The 18,637-nt window shown below is 44.1% G+C and overlaps 1 protein-coding gene across 8 annotated transcripts in view; it reads right to left on the bottom strand.

The window, feature by feature from the left end:
* Positions 1-18,637, bottom strand: part of LOC119955040 (coiled-coil domain-containing protein 91-like) — a 185,750-nt gene that overhangs the window by 68,720 nt on the left and 98,393 nt on the right. For all 8 annotated transcript variants that reach the window (XM_038780854.1, XM_038780862.1, XM_038780856.1 and 5 more), the window contains exon 8: positions 840-947. In XM_038780854.1, the coding sequence (XP_038636782.1) occupies positions 840-947 (108 nt within the window). The remainder of the gene's footprint in view (positions 1-839; positions 948-18,637) is intronic.

Below are 18,637 nucleotides of genomic sequence, written 5' to 3'. Positions count from 1 at the left end.
AGGGGTGTGCTGTCAGGTGGACAGCAAGATCCTGCCGGTGTAAACGGCCAGAAAATACTGACCCTCAAATCTGTTTGCAACTTACTCTCCTACCTATCTCTGTGTCAGCAGCAAATTTAGAAACTGTACATTTGGTCCCTTCCTCCAAGTCACTAATACAGATTGTAATGCTCTTCTCTCCTTCAAACTGAATGTGATATTCAATTATGTTATGATGCTCAGTGGCTCCTTTACTATAAGGTCCACCTCGGGACTCCTTTAGCAGCTCATTGTGGGAATAAATGTCTGTCCAAGGTTTCAAACAGGCTTATTTAATCTCAGATTGTTGCCAGAGAGAAGGATGGAGTTAGTAAAGTTTGGAGAAGGGACCAAAAACAATGGTTTCAATCTTCCCAATATTAATTTGCAGCAAATTTCTGCTTATCCAGCACTCAATGTTGGATAAGCAGTCTGATAATTTAGCAATGGCGATGGGGTAGAGGGAGACGGTTCAAGAGTTGATATAGAATTGGGAGTCGGCAACATACTTGTGAAAACTAACGGCATGCTTTCAGGTTTTTCTGCCAATTGGCAGCACGTAGATAAGAAACATGAAGTGCAGTGATGCGGGAGGAGGAAGAGAAGCCATTCCAAATGATACTCTAGTTATGATTAGATAGACAAGAAAAGTGCCAGACAAGTCATCCCACCCAGCTAAATGATAGTGGGGGTGTTGGAGAAGGATGCTAAAATTAACTGTGTCAATGGCTACAAACAGGTGAAGGACAAAGAGGGAAACTTTACCCTTGTCACAGTCTCATAGCATGGTCTTTCTCAATAACATAATGCAATAACATTACCTGTGTGTTAAGCAATTCTTCACATTTTTGCATTTGATTCTCTATGGCTGAGTGAAGCTGTTTTCTGCTTGCTTCTTGCTGCTGTTGTACAGCAGACTTTGTTAATGCCTTAAAGAAAGAGAACAAGCCAAGTAAAACAGATCATATTGTCAAGCAGATTAACATTTATTTTTTTCAAATTATTCAGACTAAAAGAAATCACAATTAGATTCATATCTTTCAGAAACCATTGATTAGGGCAGTTGCTCTTTTGATTTGAAAGTTGTTCACATAAAGTAATGAAATTCAGCCTAATATAAATTGACATAACCGAGGTTTCCGCATGCTTCATGTGACAGTCAGCATTCCCATTTCAAAGACTGCTTCTCCTGCAAATCCAGACATGTCACAAGCAGCTGGGAAGGTAGTGGACTCATTTGACTAAAGTGGGCTCGATTTAGTGATCTAAAGGCAGACCACACAGGACGCAGGCAAATGAAAACTGCTGAAGGAAGAACCACCAGACATATTTCACCAACTGACAAATACCACATCCGTTGCACATTAAATCTGCATGCTGTGAAATCCCATGGGACAGGATGATGCTAAAAACGTCAAGCCAAGTAAAAGCAGATGGAAATTCTGAGAAGTGGAGCATAAAAGGCAATGAGGCAGACACTCCATTGTGTGGGTGTGGTAGGACAACTATAGTATCCTGTGCAAAACCATTCCAGGGCCCTGGCTTTTGTAGGAAAAGAACTACAGATGCTCCAAAATGCAAGTGCTCAGGTTGGACAAAGGTCCACAGATTATTTTCCAATCCAAGAACATAACTTTGAAATATGTGACTCCATCCATCCCTTCTCTAGATTAAATGGAATATTGTGAGTTTGCTAAACGTGAACCTTAATGATTATTTTCCCATTTTGAAAAGGTGATGCTGTTTAACACTTTTCATCAGACCACATTTCTTTCTTTCATGGTGTTTCGGTTATAAATTAACCCACAATTGTCGGGTTTCAATTATTACACAGAATGATGACAACATTTATTGACAAGGAAGAAATTAACCAAGGTAAATGTTACAGAGAGAGGATAAATAGCGGGCGGAATTCTCCGCTCCCCATGCCGGGTGGGAGATTCGCGGGAGGGCCGGGCGACTCACGACATGCCCCCCTGGCGCCCCTTGCGATTCTCCCACCTCCCCCCCCCCCCCCCCCCCCCGGCACGGAGGAATTGCCGGTCGCCGTTGGCGATTCTCCGGCCCGGTGGGCCGAGCGACCTGCCGTTCCCGAACCGGTTCACGACGGCGGCAACCACAGCTGGTCGCTGCCGTCGTGAACATGGGCGCCAAATGCTCGTTTGAAGCTTCTGGGGGGGCGGAGAGGGGAGTGAGCACTATGGCCTTGCTCGGGAGGGGACTGGCCCGCGATCGGTGCCCACCGATCATCGGGCCGGTGTCTCAAAGCGACGCACTCTTTCCTAGGCCTTGACGCAAGCGTCAAGGCCTGGCGGCCGAGATTTACGGAGTGCCGCTCCTAGCACCCCGGGTGGGGGTGAATTAGGTGCGAGGAGCGGCCTCCGAGGCCGTCGTGAAACTCGGCCGAGTTCACGACAGCCTTCCCGATTTATCGCGGGAGCGGAGAATTCCGCCCCACAATGGAGGAGGAAGGGGTAACAATACTGCAGAGGCATGAAACAAGTATTTTGTACTTGCCTTCACAGTAGAAGACACAAAATAAATTCCAAGTCCACCACCTGGAGGTTCCCCTGAAGTCACTCACCACCCCAACTTGGAAATGTACCACCGTTCCTCCACTGACGCTGAGTCAAAATCCTGGAACTCCCTCCTGATCAGCACTGTGGCTGTACCTACACCACATGGACTGCAGCGGTTCACGAAGGCAGCTCACCATCACCTTCTCAAGGGCAACTAGGGATGGGCATTTAATGCTGGCCTAACCAGCGGCACCCACATTCATAAATGAATTTCTAAAAAAGAATCATACTCTATTTTTAAAAAAAAGATCAACACCTCCAGGCTTCAAGAAAGTGAAAAGCAAAACTTATAAGTTTTGGAAGAATCTAATTTTTGTCTAATATTCCAAAGGAACTGAAAAGGGTTGAAAAGATCATTCCCACTTAATATATCCCTAAAAAACAAAAATACAATCAGAACTAAGGTTTTACCAAAATAAAACAAGGTAACAACTGAGATTAATCAAGATTGTGGTCCAAATATAGTACACAAGCAAGATTGAAACGCTAGATTGAAGACTAGATTAAACTAGATGTATCAAGCAGGGTTTCAAGAACTTTGGATTACAGAAGTCAGCAAAGTAATCCATTTTTGAAACTGCTAAGAATGAGTCAGGGCAGAATATGGAAAATATTGTAATCAGGTCTTCAGAATATCAAAAGCAGAAAGTTCAGAAGGTCACTAAACAGAATACTACTGGCAAATATAGAAAAATCAGAAAAACTTTATGAAAAGTTAAAATGGTTAAAGTGAAAAGAAAAGCTAGTTACAAAACAGGAAATCAAGACTTCTGGAGCACATTCAGCAAATCAAGATGTAGGAGTTCCAGTGTGAAATGAAAATGAAATGAAAATCGCTTATTGTCACAAGTAGGCTTCAAATGAAGTTACTGTGAAAAGCCCCTAGTCGCCACATTCCGGCGCCTGTTCGGGGAGGATGGTACGGGAAGACCAGAAGAGAAGGTTTGTTCAAGAATGTCAATACTCTGAAGACAAAAGGTAACAACTGGCCATGACTCAACCTTTACAGTGTAAGAGGGTTGAATATTGTGAGCACTGAGGGTCTACAATCAGGAAAACAAATGACAAACCGAAAGAGTTGACAAACATAAATTGGAATCAATAACAAGAATGAATTGCACGATGAGTGTAGGAGATCATCAAAATGGGAGAAAGTAGAGAGCATTGGAGGAATGTTTAATTTGCTATTCCTTCGCCCTCTCTTTCCAGAATATTGGCCTGTAACTTTCACATGTGTGGCGTGACAACCCGAAGCGTGGCCGTTCAGGCATGCACACCATAAGTGCACGGCGGTCAAACACCAGGCTGTTTTTTTCCTGACAGCTTGAAGCTCTGCGCTGCTGAAGGAAAAATCCAGCTGCAGCACTAACTTGGGCCACTTACCCGGATATTTGGTGAGTTCTTACACCTTTTTATTGATACGGAAGAAATTATTCAGTCTAGCAAAGGCAAGAGACAGCCATTTTTTATTATATAAAATAAGTTTTATATTATTAGTGCTCAGCGTTTATAAATATGTTTAAAATGCAAATCAAATGAAAGGGAGATTTGTTTTTAAACCTTGGTTTGTCATGAGGCTGTTAATTCCATTAAAAGGGTACTTTACGGTATAAAGTGAGTTTGAAGTCACAGAAGGAGAAAGAATGTTTTTTTAAACTTTGATTTGTCAGGGTCATAGATGTTTACAGCATGGAAACAGGCCCTTCGGCTCAGCTTGTCCATGCCGCCCAGTTTCTTATCACTAATCCAGTCCCCACTTGCCTGCATTTGGCCTATTTTCCTCTATACCCACCCTGCCCTGTCATGAGGATGTTAATTCCATTAAAGGAACTATAATGGATAGAATACGGTGATCATTCGCTAACGGGTATGATTGTCCACCTAAGATACTCCGTGCTACTGGCCATGGATTCTGTGGGCCCTCGCATGGCTGATAAGCCTGATCCTAGGGATGCACCTTCAATCACTCACTTGGCAGGAGCTTCCAAAAGGTAGCATCGGACACAAAGTTGCCGGCATTCTGTTCTCAGACTCCTTTTCTGAGCCTCCTCTTGCCATCGGGTGTTCCTGAGGAATTGTGATCCTTCAATCAGGAGGTTCCTCGAAGTAGGTCTCTTCTGAGCAAAGGTCTCCCATACATTGACATCTATGTTCTATTTCTTGAGGTAAGCCTGGAAGGTGCCTTTGAAGAGCTTCCTTTGCCATCCTCTTGTTCAGGATCTTTCCTTGAGCTGGGTAAAGAAGATTTGCTTTGGCAGTTTGGACTCTGACATCCTAAGCAAATGGGCGGCCAAGCAGAAATGGTTTCGGATTATCATGGCCTCAATACTGCTGCTATCGACTCCTTCAAAGTCATTAATGCTAGCACGCCTGTCCTCGTAGGTGATTCAGAGCTAAAGCACATTTGGATTTTCCAATGTATTTTAAGCTGAGTTGTTTATGAGTCTCCCTGATGTGATGTTGATCCTTAGAAGCCTCAGTGATTACTTCAAATGCTTCAACAAAGCTTCAGTTGATAGATGCAAGCCTCCTGTGAGCTAATGTGAACTATCTTCCAGTATTGCAGCGAATCAATCACCCACCCTTAAGAGTATACTGCCAAAGGATATCCCAAAAGATTATGTGTGTCAGGATATGGCACTTCAGCAGTTGTTGCTTTCGGACGTTGAGCTTGTCAATTAACAATTGTCAAAACCCAACAACCTTTGGGACCACGCCATGTTTACTAACCCAGTCTATCTTTATCTAGGGTAATATTTGAGACACTAAAGTTTTCTTGCCCTAGGCAAGGGAGGGAAAGGGAGGGAAAATAAATCATCTAGTATTCCTATTCTTATTCACTATCCAGTAGCCTCTGGTGCATTGAATTTATATCAACACTGAATGAGGGCAGGATCATATATGCTTGTGATGTCCTCCCATCTTTAAAGGTTCACTGTCCAGGGTCACACATGAAGGATTGTTACTCATGAGAGATACTGGAGAGCCCCCAACAATTGTGAATGTGCATTCATCCTGGGACACTGCGTCGAGGAAACAAAACAATGAAGGAAGAAGACTGAGATGGGGAGAACAAAGAACAGATATCAGTCTGAGACAGCCATATGTGGTTCTTGTAAATAAAACAGCCATAAACCTGAAGATACTGATATTAAAATTGTGATTTATAATTTGCTGAAATGCAATTCAATTATTTGATGCAAGTTTATTCAACTTCAGAGTACAGTATTAGAAGCAAATTCACCAATATTGATGAATGCTGACAACACTAAAATTGACTCACAGACAACTGACAAACTTTTCTGTTTGTCATTAATCAGACAAAATGGACGTTGTCACAAATATTCATTCTTTTCTCAGATATTCAATTGTCACACACCCACACACACACTGAGGGCTCTGACTCTTGGGTCTGCTGAGCTTGGCGGTAAGTTCTCTTGTGGTCTCCTTCTGTTTCACGATGGCCTCTTTCTACTGCAGGATGGTCGCCCAGAGGGGTGTATGGTTCCCTTGATGTAGCCCTCCGGACCACTGTTCTGCATTGGGGCAGAACACATGGGGTCCATATCCGAGGGGATTGGAAGTGCAGATGGACTCTTTGGCTAGAATGAAATGAATGAAAACTGCTTATTGTCAAAAGTAGGCTTCAAATGAAGTTACTGTGAAAAGCCCCTAGTCGCCACATTCTGTTTGGGGGCTGTTTAGCACAGGGCTAAATCGCTGGCTTTGAAAGCAGACCAAGGCAGGCCAGCAGCACGGTTCGATCCCCGAACAGGCGCCGGAATGTGGCGACTAGGGGCTTTTCGCAGTAACTTCATTTGAAGATTACTCGTGACAATAAGCGATTTTCATTTTCATTTCATTTCATTCCGACGCCTGTTCGGGAGGCTGGTACGGGAATCGAACCGTACTGCTGGCCTGCCTTGGTCTGCTTTCAAAGCCAGCGATTTAGCCATGTGCTAAACCAGCCCCAGAGAAGAGGTTGAGGAATCCGCCAAACGCTTTGCGGCACATGATTTCCGAAGCGGAGCGGTCACTGGGAACGGGTTAGTGGGGTTTGGGTGGAACCACAAGGCCTACCGGAAATCCGCCAATTAGCTGCATCCTCTAGAGGGCTGAATTGATATTTTAGGCAGGATTTTTTCCACAGGCTTCTGAATGCTGATACTCGGAAACTCTGTGTTAGTGGCTGATGGATTCAGAACACCATGACCCTTAGCTCCGTGTTAGCCAGTGACTGACAGTTATATTATTCCAGAAACAGCTGTTTGGTGGATTAGAACATAGAACAGTACAGCACAGAACAGGCCCTTCGGCCCTCAATGTTGTGCCGAGCCATGATCACCCTACTCAAACCCACGTATCCACCCTATACCCGTAACCCAACAACCCCCCCCTTAACCCTACTTTTATTAGGACACTATGAGCAATTTAGCATGGCCAATCCACCTAACCCGCACATCTTTGGACTGTGGGAGGAAACCGGAGCACCCGGAGGAAACCCACGCACACAGGGGGAGGACGTGCAGACTCCACACAGACAGTGACCCAGCCGGGAATCGAACCTGGGACCCTGGAGCTGTGAAGCATTTATGCTAACCACCATGCTACCCTGCTGCCCATTGTTCTTTAACATTTCCCTTCATGCTTGAATGCATCTCCACTGCCTTGCTTTGATGCTAACCACAATGTTTATACACACTCTTGCTATGACTGATAGCTGCCTTTGATGTGGTAAAGGGCTAAGTGCTTTCCACTCTGAAAGAGAGGAAGTGATGGGGGCTGAGGAGGCAGGATTCACGTTGTGGGGGGCCATCTGATGGACTTTGGGGGGCACCAACGTTACACACTTACCCCCTTGACCATCGCGTGGTCCACCACGTCAGGAGCACGTTTGAAAATGCCTGCACCAATCCACGCCTACGTGAATCCCGGGCGAGAGGCCTGGAGCATAATAGGGGTGTGGAGAATGGGGCATCCAGCCCATTAATCGGATGAAAATATGTCAAATGACCCATTTGCATCCTCCCGCTGGGTCCTGTAGCTCGCTACTGCCACCAGTGAGGGATCAGACCGTCAGAATGGGATCGGCGTCAGCAGAAACTCAACCCCCTTATTTTACATCACGACTCAAACAATAAGCAGCCATTTGACTGAAGAAGCATCATGTCTGGCAGAGGGAAAGGAGGCAAAGGACTGGGCAAAGGCGGAGCAAAGCGGCACCGCAAAGTGCTTCGTGATAACATCCAGGGCATCACCAAACCAGCAATCCGCCGCCTGGCTCGCCGTGGCGGGGTCAAGCGCATCTCGGGTTTGATCTATGAGGAGACTCGCGGGGTGCTGAAGGTTTTCCTGGAGAATGTGATCAGGGACGCCGTCACCTACACTGGTCCAAAGATGTGCGGGTCAGGTGGATTGGCCATGCTAAATTGCCCGTAGTGTAAGGTTAATGGGGGGATTGTTGGGTTAGGGGTATGTGGGTTTAAGTGGGGTGATCATTGCTCGGCACAACATCGAGGGCCGAAGGGCCTGTTCTGTGCTGTACTGTTCTATGTTCTATGTTCTAAGTAATGATAACATTTTTAAAAACAGCTTTCCTTATTTCTTCCGGCACCTTTTCAGAATGTAATGAATTGTAAAAGCAACTATTCTGCTTCCAGTTGTGCATTGTGAAACAGTATCAAAAACCACAAGAAGTTTCTGGATTTTGCGACGGTGCAGACAAAGCAGCAGCATGAAGCTAGAGGTGATCCACAACTTAATTCACCTGGAAGCAGCCAGAAATTTAATTTTCCAGGGCTGACTTAGCAATTTGACTATGACTCAGAAATATATAATACAGATTTGACTAGAAGATCAAAATTAGTCCATCAACTGCCTAAATCAACATTAAAAGCACAAACATATGCATCAGGATTTTTTTGTTCCACTCCAAATAGGCAACATCACTCGGAGCAGAGATGATGGTTGATGTCGAAAACATGAGATTCAAACTGATGCACAAAGGATACTTTTTCAATGCTGAAGTCTTTCAGGGCAAAGTAAAGAGAATTTGAATCTGCATACAAGTGATGCTAAAGCTGATCGAGTTCAAGTGTGTGTTGACACTGGATAAGTGCTCCAATAATCAGCACCAACACTTTCTCACTTCAAGCAGCACACGAGTTCTTGCCAATAAATGAACAATAGCATTATAAATTCTAAGAATTCTCAGCTAACTTCCTATTGTCATTATAGACCTTTGGATATTCTTGACACTGCTCCATAATTCACTTCCTAATTATTTCAAAGTTATTCTTTGAAATTAAGTGTTAGCAATAGTAAATATTTTCTCCAGCACACACATCCTATGAAATTTTAACGTTAACACATGCATGTCACATTTTTGCTGTTATCTGAAGATGTACGTTCTTGGTTTGCAAAGTATGCTGTACATTCCCCTGGCAATTATTTTGAAAAATATATATCAAAATTGACAGATATAATTTAATCCACAGACCTAGAGAAAAAAATAACATTTTACCCAGTTTCCTGCAATGTCTGGTTAGGTGCTGTTAATTATTCCATACAAGTTCACAGCAGACGTTTATGTCATCTTTCATCAACAAGAAACAAAAGTTTGAGAAGAATGTCTGATCCAAGGTTACTTTAACTAACTTGCCAGCTGGTTTTGGACACCATTCCTATATTGTTACAGGCCTTTCTGATGCAAATATGTGAGCAGCCTGACACTACCGGCAGAGAACCTTTGTGGTTTTGTTTTTGTTTTGTTTGAAATTATCATCAGTCCACAATTCGAGAAATACAATAATGAATAACATAGTATCACAGGAGTTCAAAACTATTGAATTTTGGTAAATAACTGAAAAACGTGGACAGTTTGGCACAGAGAAGTGACTTGCAGGTTTATTTTTCTGACCAATAAAACTTCTCGTGGCATTTTTCCACATCTCCAGCTCTTTACAGCATGTTTATTATAAAAATAAACACAGGAAGAAAAATTACTACCGCTGGACAAAGTCTATGAAACCCCTTTTTCTACAAGCTCCCTGGTAGAATTCTGCCTGAGACAAGTTACACCACTCAGGTATCAGCTGTGGTTCGGTTCGTAGCCCACTCATCTTCGAATCAGAAGGTTATAGCCCACTACAAAGACATAAGCCCGTAATCCAGCCAACTGCGGTAATAAAGGGCCGCAGCATTGTTGGAGGCACCAACTTTCAGCTGAGACATTAAACCAAGCTTTCTCAGATGCATGTAAAGGATCTCATCACACACTCAAAAAAAGACCAAGTAATTCCCCACCAAGATTCATCCCAAACCAACACTACTAAAACAGTTTATCTGATCATTTATCCTGATATGTTTGCAGTATTTTACCATGTACAAATTGGCTGTGGAGCTTTCTGTTCTACAATAGTGACTGTGCTTCAGAACACAAACACATGAGAATAGGAGTATACCATACGGCCAGTTGAGGCTGCTCTGCCATTCAATATAATTATGGCTAATCATGGGCTTTGACACCATTTTCCCATCCACTCCCCATATTCCTGAGACACCAAAAATCCCAGCTTTAAATGTAATCAATGGTGCAGCACCCGCCACCATCTGGATTGGAGAATTCCAAAGATTCCCAACCCTTTGAGTAAAGTAATATTTCCTCATTTGAGTCCTAAATGATCAACCCCTAATCCGGAGACTCTGCCCCGCATGTTTTAGATTCCCCAAACAGTGGAAACAATCATAGATTGGAATCATAGAATCCCGAGAGTGCAGAAGGAGGCCATTCATCCCTTCGAAGCTGCACCGACCCTTCGAAAGAGCACTCTACCCATGTCCACTCACCCGTCCACCCCACCCTATCCCCATAATCCAACCTGCACATCCCTAGACACTAAGGAGCAATTTATCATGGCCAATCCACTTACCCCGGACATCTTTGGATTGTGGGAGGAAACCGGATCACCCGGAGGAAACCCAGGTGGACACGGAGAGAACGTGCAGACTCCGCACAGACAGTGATCCAAGCCGGGAATCAAACGTGGGATCCTGGAGCTGTGAGACAGCAGTGCTAACCACTGTGCCACGATGTTAACAATCTCTCAGCGTCCACTCTATCAAACCCCTTCAGAGTTTTGTAGGGTCCAATGAAATTACCTCTCATTCTTCGAAACTTTAGAGAACATGAGCCCAATTTATTTACCCTGTCATCATTGGCCACCGAGGGACCATCCCAGGGACCAAACCAGTGAACCTTCGCTGTACCGTTTCTATTGCAAATGTGTCTATTACAATCACAGGAGCAGGAGATCTGAAATGGTTTAAAGCAAACTGGTTTATTCCAAAAGTAAATGCAAGCCACAAAGCGGCGGGGAGCATAACTAGTTCCAGTTGGAACCATCCAAACAAACCAGTTCCCTTCCTAGCTAGCTACTATCTGTGGATTGTATTGAGTCCCGCTGTTGGGCCGTGCCCCTCAGCAGGGGACCCTCATTCCACGAGCCCCATGGGGAAACCAGTTAGGTTGTCCCGTGATTTTCATGGGGGTTATAGGAGAGACAGTGGCGTAGTGGTATTGTCGCTGGACTAATAATCCAGAGACCTAAGTCATGGTAGATAAACCATACATGAAAAATTTGAATTCAATAAAAACTTGAAATTAAAAATCTAAATGAAACCATTGTCGATTGTCGTAAAAACCCATCTGCTTAACTAATGTCCTTTAGGGGAAGGAATCTGACGTCCTTACCTGGTCTGGCCTACATGTGACCCCAGATCCACAGCAGTGGTTGATTACCCTCAGGGATGGGCAAACACAGCCAGCGATGCCCACATCCCCATGATCTACTAAAGAAAAATGTCCTATCTTAAATGTGGAGACCAAAACTGCACACAGCATTCCAGATGTGGGCTCACTAAAACCTGGTACAATTGTATCGGTAGTATTTCATGGGTAAGGTGCTTTGAGATGTCCTGAGACTTGTAAGTTTTCTCTCTGTTGCTTTTGAAGTCATTGAAAATTTGGAAATGCACATAAGAAAATGTCGAAAAAATTAGATTCCCTTAAATGTCTTCCTCTTCAGAGCAACTTTCAAGATTACACTACTCATATATATATTAACTGCAGAAAAGATGGACCTTTGAGCGTTTTAAGATAACTTTAGTTTAGTTAGATATGAGCATAAGATAAAGGAGCAGAATTAGGCTATTCAGCCCAGAGCATCTGCTTCGCCATTCAATCCTGGTTGGTATATTTCTCATCCCCATTCTCCTGCCTTCTCCCCGTGATCCCTGATCCCCTTATTAATCAAGAACCTATTTACCTCTATCTTAAAGACACTCAGTGACTCCACAGCCTTCTGAGGAAATGAATTCCACAGAGTCACCACCCTCTGGCTGAAGAAATTCCTCCTCATCTCTGTTTTAAAGCATTATCTGCTTATTAAGATGCTGTAAGTTGCCGAATAAGGCAGTTGTTTGCTGAATTTTCCTTTTCTGTTGTTTTCATAGCTGCTAAAAGTGCGATTCAGGAAATTGCACAATCAAAGAGGTGATTTGTAAGACTAATCGTAAGAAATAAAGATATATGCTTCATGCTTCCAGGTAGGTGTGTAGCGACAAGAATCAATTGATAAGTGAGAGTGCAGTTGGGTGTACCTGAAATTGCAAAACAAGCTATAGGCAGGCCAAGGATGGCTGAAAGTAGTAGGACCACATGGTGGGTTATGAGACAAATAATTCGAAAGGGACCAATAATAGTATGGGTTTCATTCCCAAACAAGCTATTAATATATGCTTCTGCATATATTGGCAGATCCCAGCAAATTTTCAATGTTTTGTGTCTTTTCACCAACTCTCAACCCCCCTCCCAACCAGACATGCTCCAAAATCCGAATATCTCTGTTCGACCTCAGGTTCCTCTCCACCAATTTCTCCTGCACTCCCAAAAAAAACACTCTGTGATCACACACCCTGGAACACAATTTCAGTTTTCCCTCATCCTGAAAACACTACCAGACTCTGAGATCTGCCCACCCACAACTCAACCCTCCCCTCCAACACCCCCCCTCCTCCTCAGTACCCCTGATTCCCAGAACATCGCTCCCTACCTTCCTGGACCCCATAAGAAATAGGAACAGGAGTAGGCCATTCAGCCCCTCGAGCCTGCTCCGTCATTCAATAGGATCATGGCTGATCCAACATTCCTCATGTCCACTTTCCTCCCCTTTCCACATAAACCATGATTCCCTTACTGATCACGAATCTATTGCAGCCTTAAATATGCACAAGGGCTCTTCCCCCATAGTTCCAAAGACTCTCAACTCTGAGAGAAGAAATTTCTCCTCATCTCAGTCTTAAATTGGCACCCCTATATTCTGAGGCTATGCCCTCTGGTCCTAGACTCCCCCAAGAGGGAAACATCCTCTCAGCATTTACCCTGTCAAGCCCCTTAAGAATCCGATATGTTTCAATGAGATCACCTCTCATTCTTCTAAATTCCAATGAGCAGAGTCCCAACCTGTTTAACCTTTGCTCATAAGACAATCCCTCCATACCGGGGATCATCCCAGTGAACATTCTCTGAGCCACCTCCAATGAAATCCCCCAGCGCCCATGCCACGGCCGGATCAGCAGCTGGAGTGGCGTGAACCGGGGGCTACCCTGTAGGGACCAGAATTGCTGATCTTGGGGCCGTGTTGATGCCATCGAGAAACGGAACGGCATTTCCAACGGCGTCAACACTTAGCTTCAGGATCAGAGAAACTCGCCCAATATTTTAGCACATTATACTCCATCTGCCAACTTTCTGCCTACTTGCTTAACCTATCAATGTCTCTGCAACCTATCTGTATCCCTCTCCAACTTGCCTTTTCACATATCTTTGCGTCATCTCAAACTTGGCTACAGGACATTTGCTTCCTTCCTCCAAGTCATTCATATATTTTGTAAACAGTTGTGGTCCCAGCACTGATCCTTGTGGAACCCCATAGAAAAAGAACCCTTCATCCCCACTTCCTGTTTCCTGCCCATTAACCAATTCTCTGTCCATGCCAATATACTACCTACAACATCGTGGGGTCTAATCTTATGACATAAGCTTTCGTGAGATATCTTGTCAAATGCCTTCAGGAAGTCCAAATACAACACATCTACTGGTTCTCCTCGATCCACTTCCTCGAAAAACTCAAACACGTTAGTCAGGCACGATTTCTCTCTCACGAAGCAAATCTGATTCTGCTTGCTTCGATTATGATTTTACAAATGAGCTGCTATTACTTCCTTGCTAACTGATTCCAATTTTTTTTCCAACAATAGGTGTTAGGCTAATTGGTCTACAGTTACCCACCTTGCATCCAACCCTTTTTGAATAGGGATGCCACACTGGCAGCTTTCCAATCCTCCAGAACTTCTCCAGAATCCAAGGATTTGGGAAAAATTACAACAAATGCATCCACTCTGCTGCTACTTCTTTTAGATGCCAGGATTTTCCATTTGAAAGACTGACCATCCTGAGGCGCCCATCACAAACAGACCCATTATCCCTTCCCAGTGATCCCAGGATAATTCCTGGGTGACTCCAAATGTTACATCAGTGTGCTTGGTGATACAATTTGGTTTAATGCCCCTATCCGTATATATCTCCGAATCTTCATGAGCAACATCAGAGTAGATCTGATTAAAATTTGCTTAAGATCGGTATACTGCTGAGTGGGCAGCACAGTAGCACAGTGGTTAGCACTGTTGCTTCGCAGCTTCAGAGTCCCAAGTCTGATTCCTGGCTTGGGTCACTGTCTGTGTGGAGCCTGCATGTTCCCCCAGTGTCTGCGTGGGTTTCCTCCAGGTGCTCTGGTTTCCTCCCATAGTCCAAAGATATGCACGTTAGGTGGACTGGTCATGCTAAATTGCCCTTAGTGTCCAAAATGGTTAGGAGGCGTTACTGGGTTACGGGAATAGGGTGGTAGCATGGGCTTAATTAGGGTGCTCTTTCCAAGGGTCAGTGCAGACTCGCTGTGCCGAATGGCCTCCTTCTACACTGTAAATTCTATAAAACTAAACATCTATACCAAACTTCAAAGAATGAACTAGATAAGCCTGAACAAAAAGAAGCTGCCTTAATACAAATAACTTTTACTTATGACAAATATTACTTTGTTGCAAGGGTTAGGAGGGGTTATTGGGTTAGAGGGATAGGATGGAAGTGAGGGCTTAAGTGGGTCGGTGCAGACTCGATGGGCCGAATGGCCTCCTTCTGCACTGTATGTTCTATGTTCTAATAAAGTTTCACCAAATGCCAAACTTCCCAACTTGTGCTTTCAAGACGATTGCCTGTGCACGAATGGAAAGTTCCAACTATGTTAACTTCCCACCTACTTTTTTTCTGTTCAATGAATCCACTGATGGCAAGACGTTACCTCTGCCTTAGTTTAAAATCTAACTGTTTAACTTATTGACGTCAAAAGGCAATAATTATGCAGATACAAGTTTGATTTGCAACTCAAAGATTTTGAATGCTTTTTTTTTAAATTTATGTACACAAGCATTCTTCCCTTCCCAGTAAATTAAGTTTATTTTAAAAAGTGAAATTCTTGAGCAAGATTCATATTTCTAGTTTACATATCTGCAATACTGGGACACAGTTTCATAATCAACCTTTATCTGAACATCAAGGGCTCTGCGGGCAAGATCTTATGTCTGTTCACACAACCAGGATCTTCCGAACCCGCCGACAGTGCACCACCGCCATGGGTTTCCCGGCAGCGTGGGGTGGGTTACATGGGAAATCCCGTTGACAGCAACAGGACTGGAGGACCTCCCCGCCCCGCCGGACAACATGGGCTGCCTCCCACCGCCGAGAAACACGCCGTGGGGAGGGCCAGAGAATCTCGCCCCAAATGTATAACTCGACAAATATGGTGATTGCTTCACGCCTCCAAACTAAATTTAGTTTTGGAGTTTCTGATTTCATCCTATAAGCGACTTGTTCATATATCCCTTTTATCTCCAGCATTTTTCTAATAAATAGGCAAGATAAATCTTAAACTACTGGACTGTACTCCAGATTAATCATTAATTGGTCAGCTTGGTTGGGAGCTCGGGGACAAAGGGCCGGAGTCTCCGACCTCCCAGCCACGTGTTTATTGGCAGCAGGAGACGACACGCCATTTGCCGGCAGTAGGATTCTCAGCTCCCGCCATTGCCAATGAGAATTCCGATTGAAGCCACCCCACATCGCCGGGAAACCCACGGGTGCGGGAGCGCTGCCGGGACCAGAGAATCTTGCTGCCAGCGAACGGGCGGAAAAGTTTGGTCAAAGAGTTGAGGAATACGGTATGTACTTATTGAGCAGCATTATGTGACACATGGTGTTCCCCGGGAATTTGCTCTGGGGCCTCCTATGCTTCACATTTATTAATGACTTGGATGAAGGAATAGGAAATTATATATTCAAGTTTGAAGTTGAAATTCAATTAGAAGGGATACCATGTAGTGCAGATAGAAGGAGGAATCTCCAAAAGGATATCGACAAATTAAGTGAGTGAGCAAAACTACGGTCGGTGGAATTTGGTGTTTGCTCGGAGGTCATCCATATTAGCAGGCTAGAGGGGCCAGATGGCCTACTCCTGCTCCTCGTTCTTATGTTCTATATTGGATCCAAGAAATGCTGAGAAATTAGGAAGTGTGGAGGGGAGTGGTTTATGCATTCAAGCACCTGATTTGGGGAAACCACATAAAGCACTATAAGCTCCCACTATCCCCTAGATTCTCTTCTTCACTTCAAATTGTCTCCTTAAACCCTTCTCCCCTTTCACCTCCAGCCTCATGGCCAAAAGCATGAGCGAGGAGATGGTGGACTTCCTTGTCAAAGAGTGAGACTATCCATTTGGCTGTCTCTGCTGTTCACCGAGTTCACCTTCCCGGGGTCCACCTGGCCATTCTCCAAACTTACCCTGCCCTAGTCCTCGACGAGCATATTTCTCAAGTTTCTCTCCTATCTCTCTGCTCATGCTCTCTCTTATCCATGGGACCCAACTCCTGATGTGGGTTTCTGGTCACCCTCACGCGTGAGTTCTGTGGGGGGGGGGGGGGATGTGAAGTGACCCAGAGGCCCTCACTATCGGGCCTCCCAATAGCGTGATTCATAACGGAAACCCATGCGATCTCCACCATGCACAGATTTGCATGGCGAAGGGAGAGTGAATTGCTTCTGGGCACTGTTCACAGTGCCAGTGCAAACTGTGGTGAATGTAACTCCGTAATTCACACTGTATTGTATATACATGAGACCATGCATTTGTAAGCGCAGTTGCATTGCCCGACCACTAGGGGGAGTAGCGCTGGGAATGCTTCGGAGTTTGTACAGGGCTCCACCCTTGGCTCCGCCCATGACTCCTCCCCCTGGACTGCTGTATAAATACCAATGCTCAGAGCCAGTCGTTCAGTTCATCGAGAGTTCAACGTGGAACAGGCTGGCTTTGTTGTAAGTAGATTAAAACCACTGTTCATATCTTAAAGCACGTATCTAGTGAACTGATGGTTCCATCACAAACCAGACGTGATTAAACTCCATCGGGAGAACTGAGAATCTAGTCCCACATCTGCATCGAAGAGAATGAAAATTTATTCAATTGAAATGGCACATCTGCTGAAGCAGGATTATTCCCAATGTCTGTGGAAGAAAGATTCTAAAATAACCTACATCAAGAAATGAGTGGCTCATGAAACTGCCTGACAAGAGGAGTGTCCCTTTAAGAATGTTCTACCCAGAAAAGAAACTTTGAAATATGCATGGCTGACAACAGCATGTAATTAACTATGTTATTTACTTACAACATCCATAAAGTTTGTTTTAAATCACAAGGCATTTGAATTTTAATACCCTCATTAATGAACTATTTTTACATCTCATTCCAGACTTTTACTCCATCAAATGACCAAAGGCTGATTTGCTGATTGTGATTTATCAGATTACACCAGGCAATTTTCCTGTACAGTGTCATAAAAATATGAACCACTAATTAACCATATCTGCCAGAGAATGGTGTGCAGAGCCACAAAGGAACAATAACTACCTTGTGCTGCATTGTGAAATACTAAGTTACCATCCGTTCAAAACTTTATTTCAACCGACTTCTCGCCAAGCTAGGTAAAGCTTGAAACAACCCGAGGATGCAGTTTGGTATCAATATGCTGGGAGTCTGAAAAAGCAAACCTCTTCTTCAACACACAGTACAATGCCGTCTGCATTAATATTAATGACTGTATCCATTGTTCTAAAATTTACACAACAGCAGATAAAGTATTGTTCATCCTGTGTTTAGCACCACAAATGAAATATATACAAAATATGTAGTGGCAACATTCACCAACTTAAAGCCTTGATTCAGAGAAACTTAAAGCCTTGATTCATATGAACTTAAAGCCTTGATTCATATGAACTTAAAGCCTTGATTCATGCTCGGAACTTGGATGTGGTTGCAGTAACGGAGACTTGGTTAAAAAAGGGACAGGACTGGCAGCTAAATATTCCAGGATATAGGTGTTTTAGGCGAGACAGGGAGAAAGGTAAAAGAGGTTGATGTGGTGTATATGGATTTCAGTAAAGCGTTTGATAAGGTTCCCCACGGTCGGCTATTGCAGAAAATACGGAGGCTGGGGATTGCGGGTGATTTAGAGATGTGGATCAGAAATTGGCTAGTTGAAAGAAGACAGAGAGTGGTAGTTGATGGGAAATGTTCAGAATGGAGTTCAGTTACGAGTGGCGTACCACAAGGATCTGTTCTGGGGCCGTTGCTGTTTGTCATTTTTATAAATGACCTAGAGGAGGGCGCAGAAGGATGGGTGAGTAAATTTGCAGACGACACTAAAGTCGGTGGAGTTGTAGACAGTGCGGAAGGATGTTGCAGGTTACAGAGGGACATAGATAAGCTGCAGAGCTGGGCTGAGAGGTGGCAAATGGAGTTTAATGTGGAGAAGTGTGAGGTGATTCACTTTGGAAAGAATAACAGGAATGCGGAATATTTGGCTAATGGTAAAAT

Source organism: Scyliorhinus canicula, chromosome 20, assembly GCF_902713615.1.
Source record: "Scyliorhinus canicula chromosome 20, sScyCan1.1, whole genome shotgun sequence".
Classification (NCBI taxonomy): domain Eukaryota; kingdom Metazoa; phylum Chordata; class Chondrichthyes; order Carcharhiniformes; family Scyliorhinidae; genus Scyliorhinus; species Scyliorhinus canicula.
Note: the sequence above shows the minus strand (reverse complement) of the source record. Positions and strands in the feature narration are given on the sequence as shown.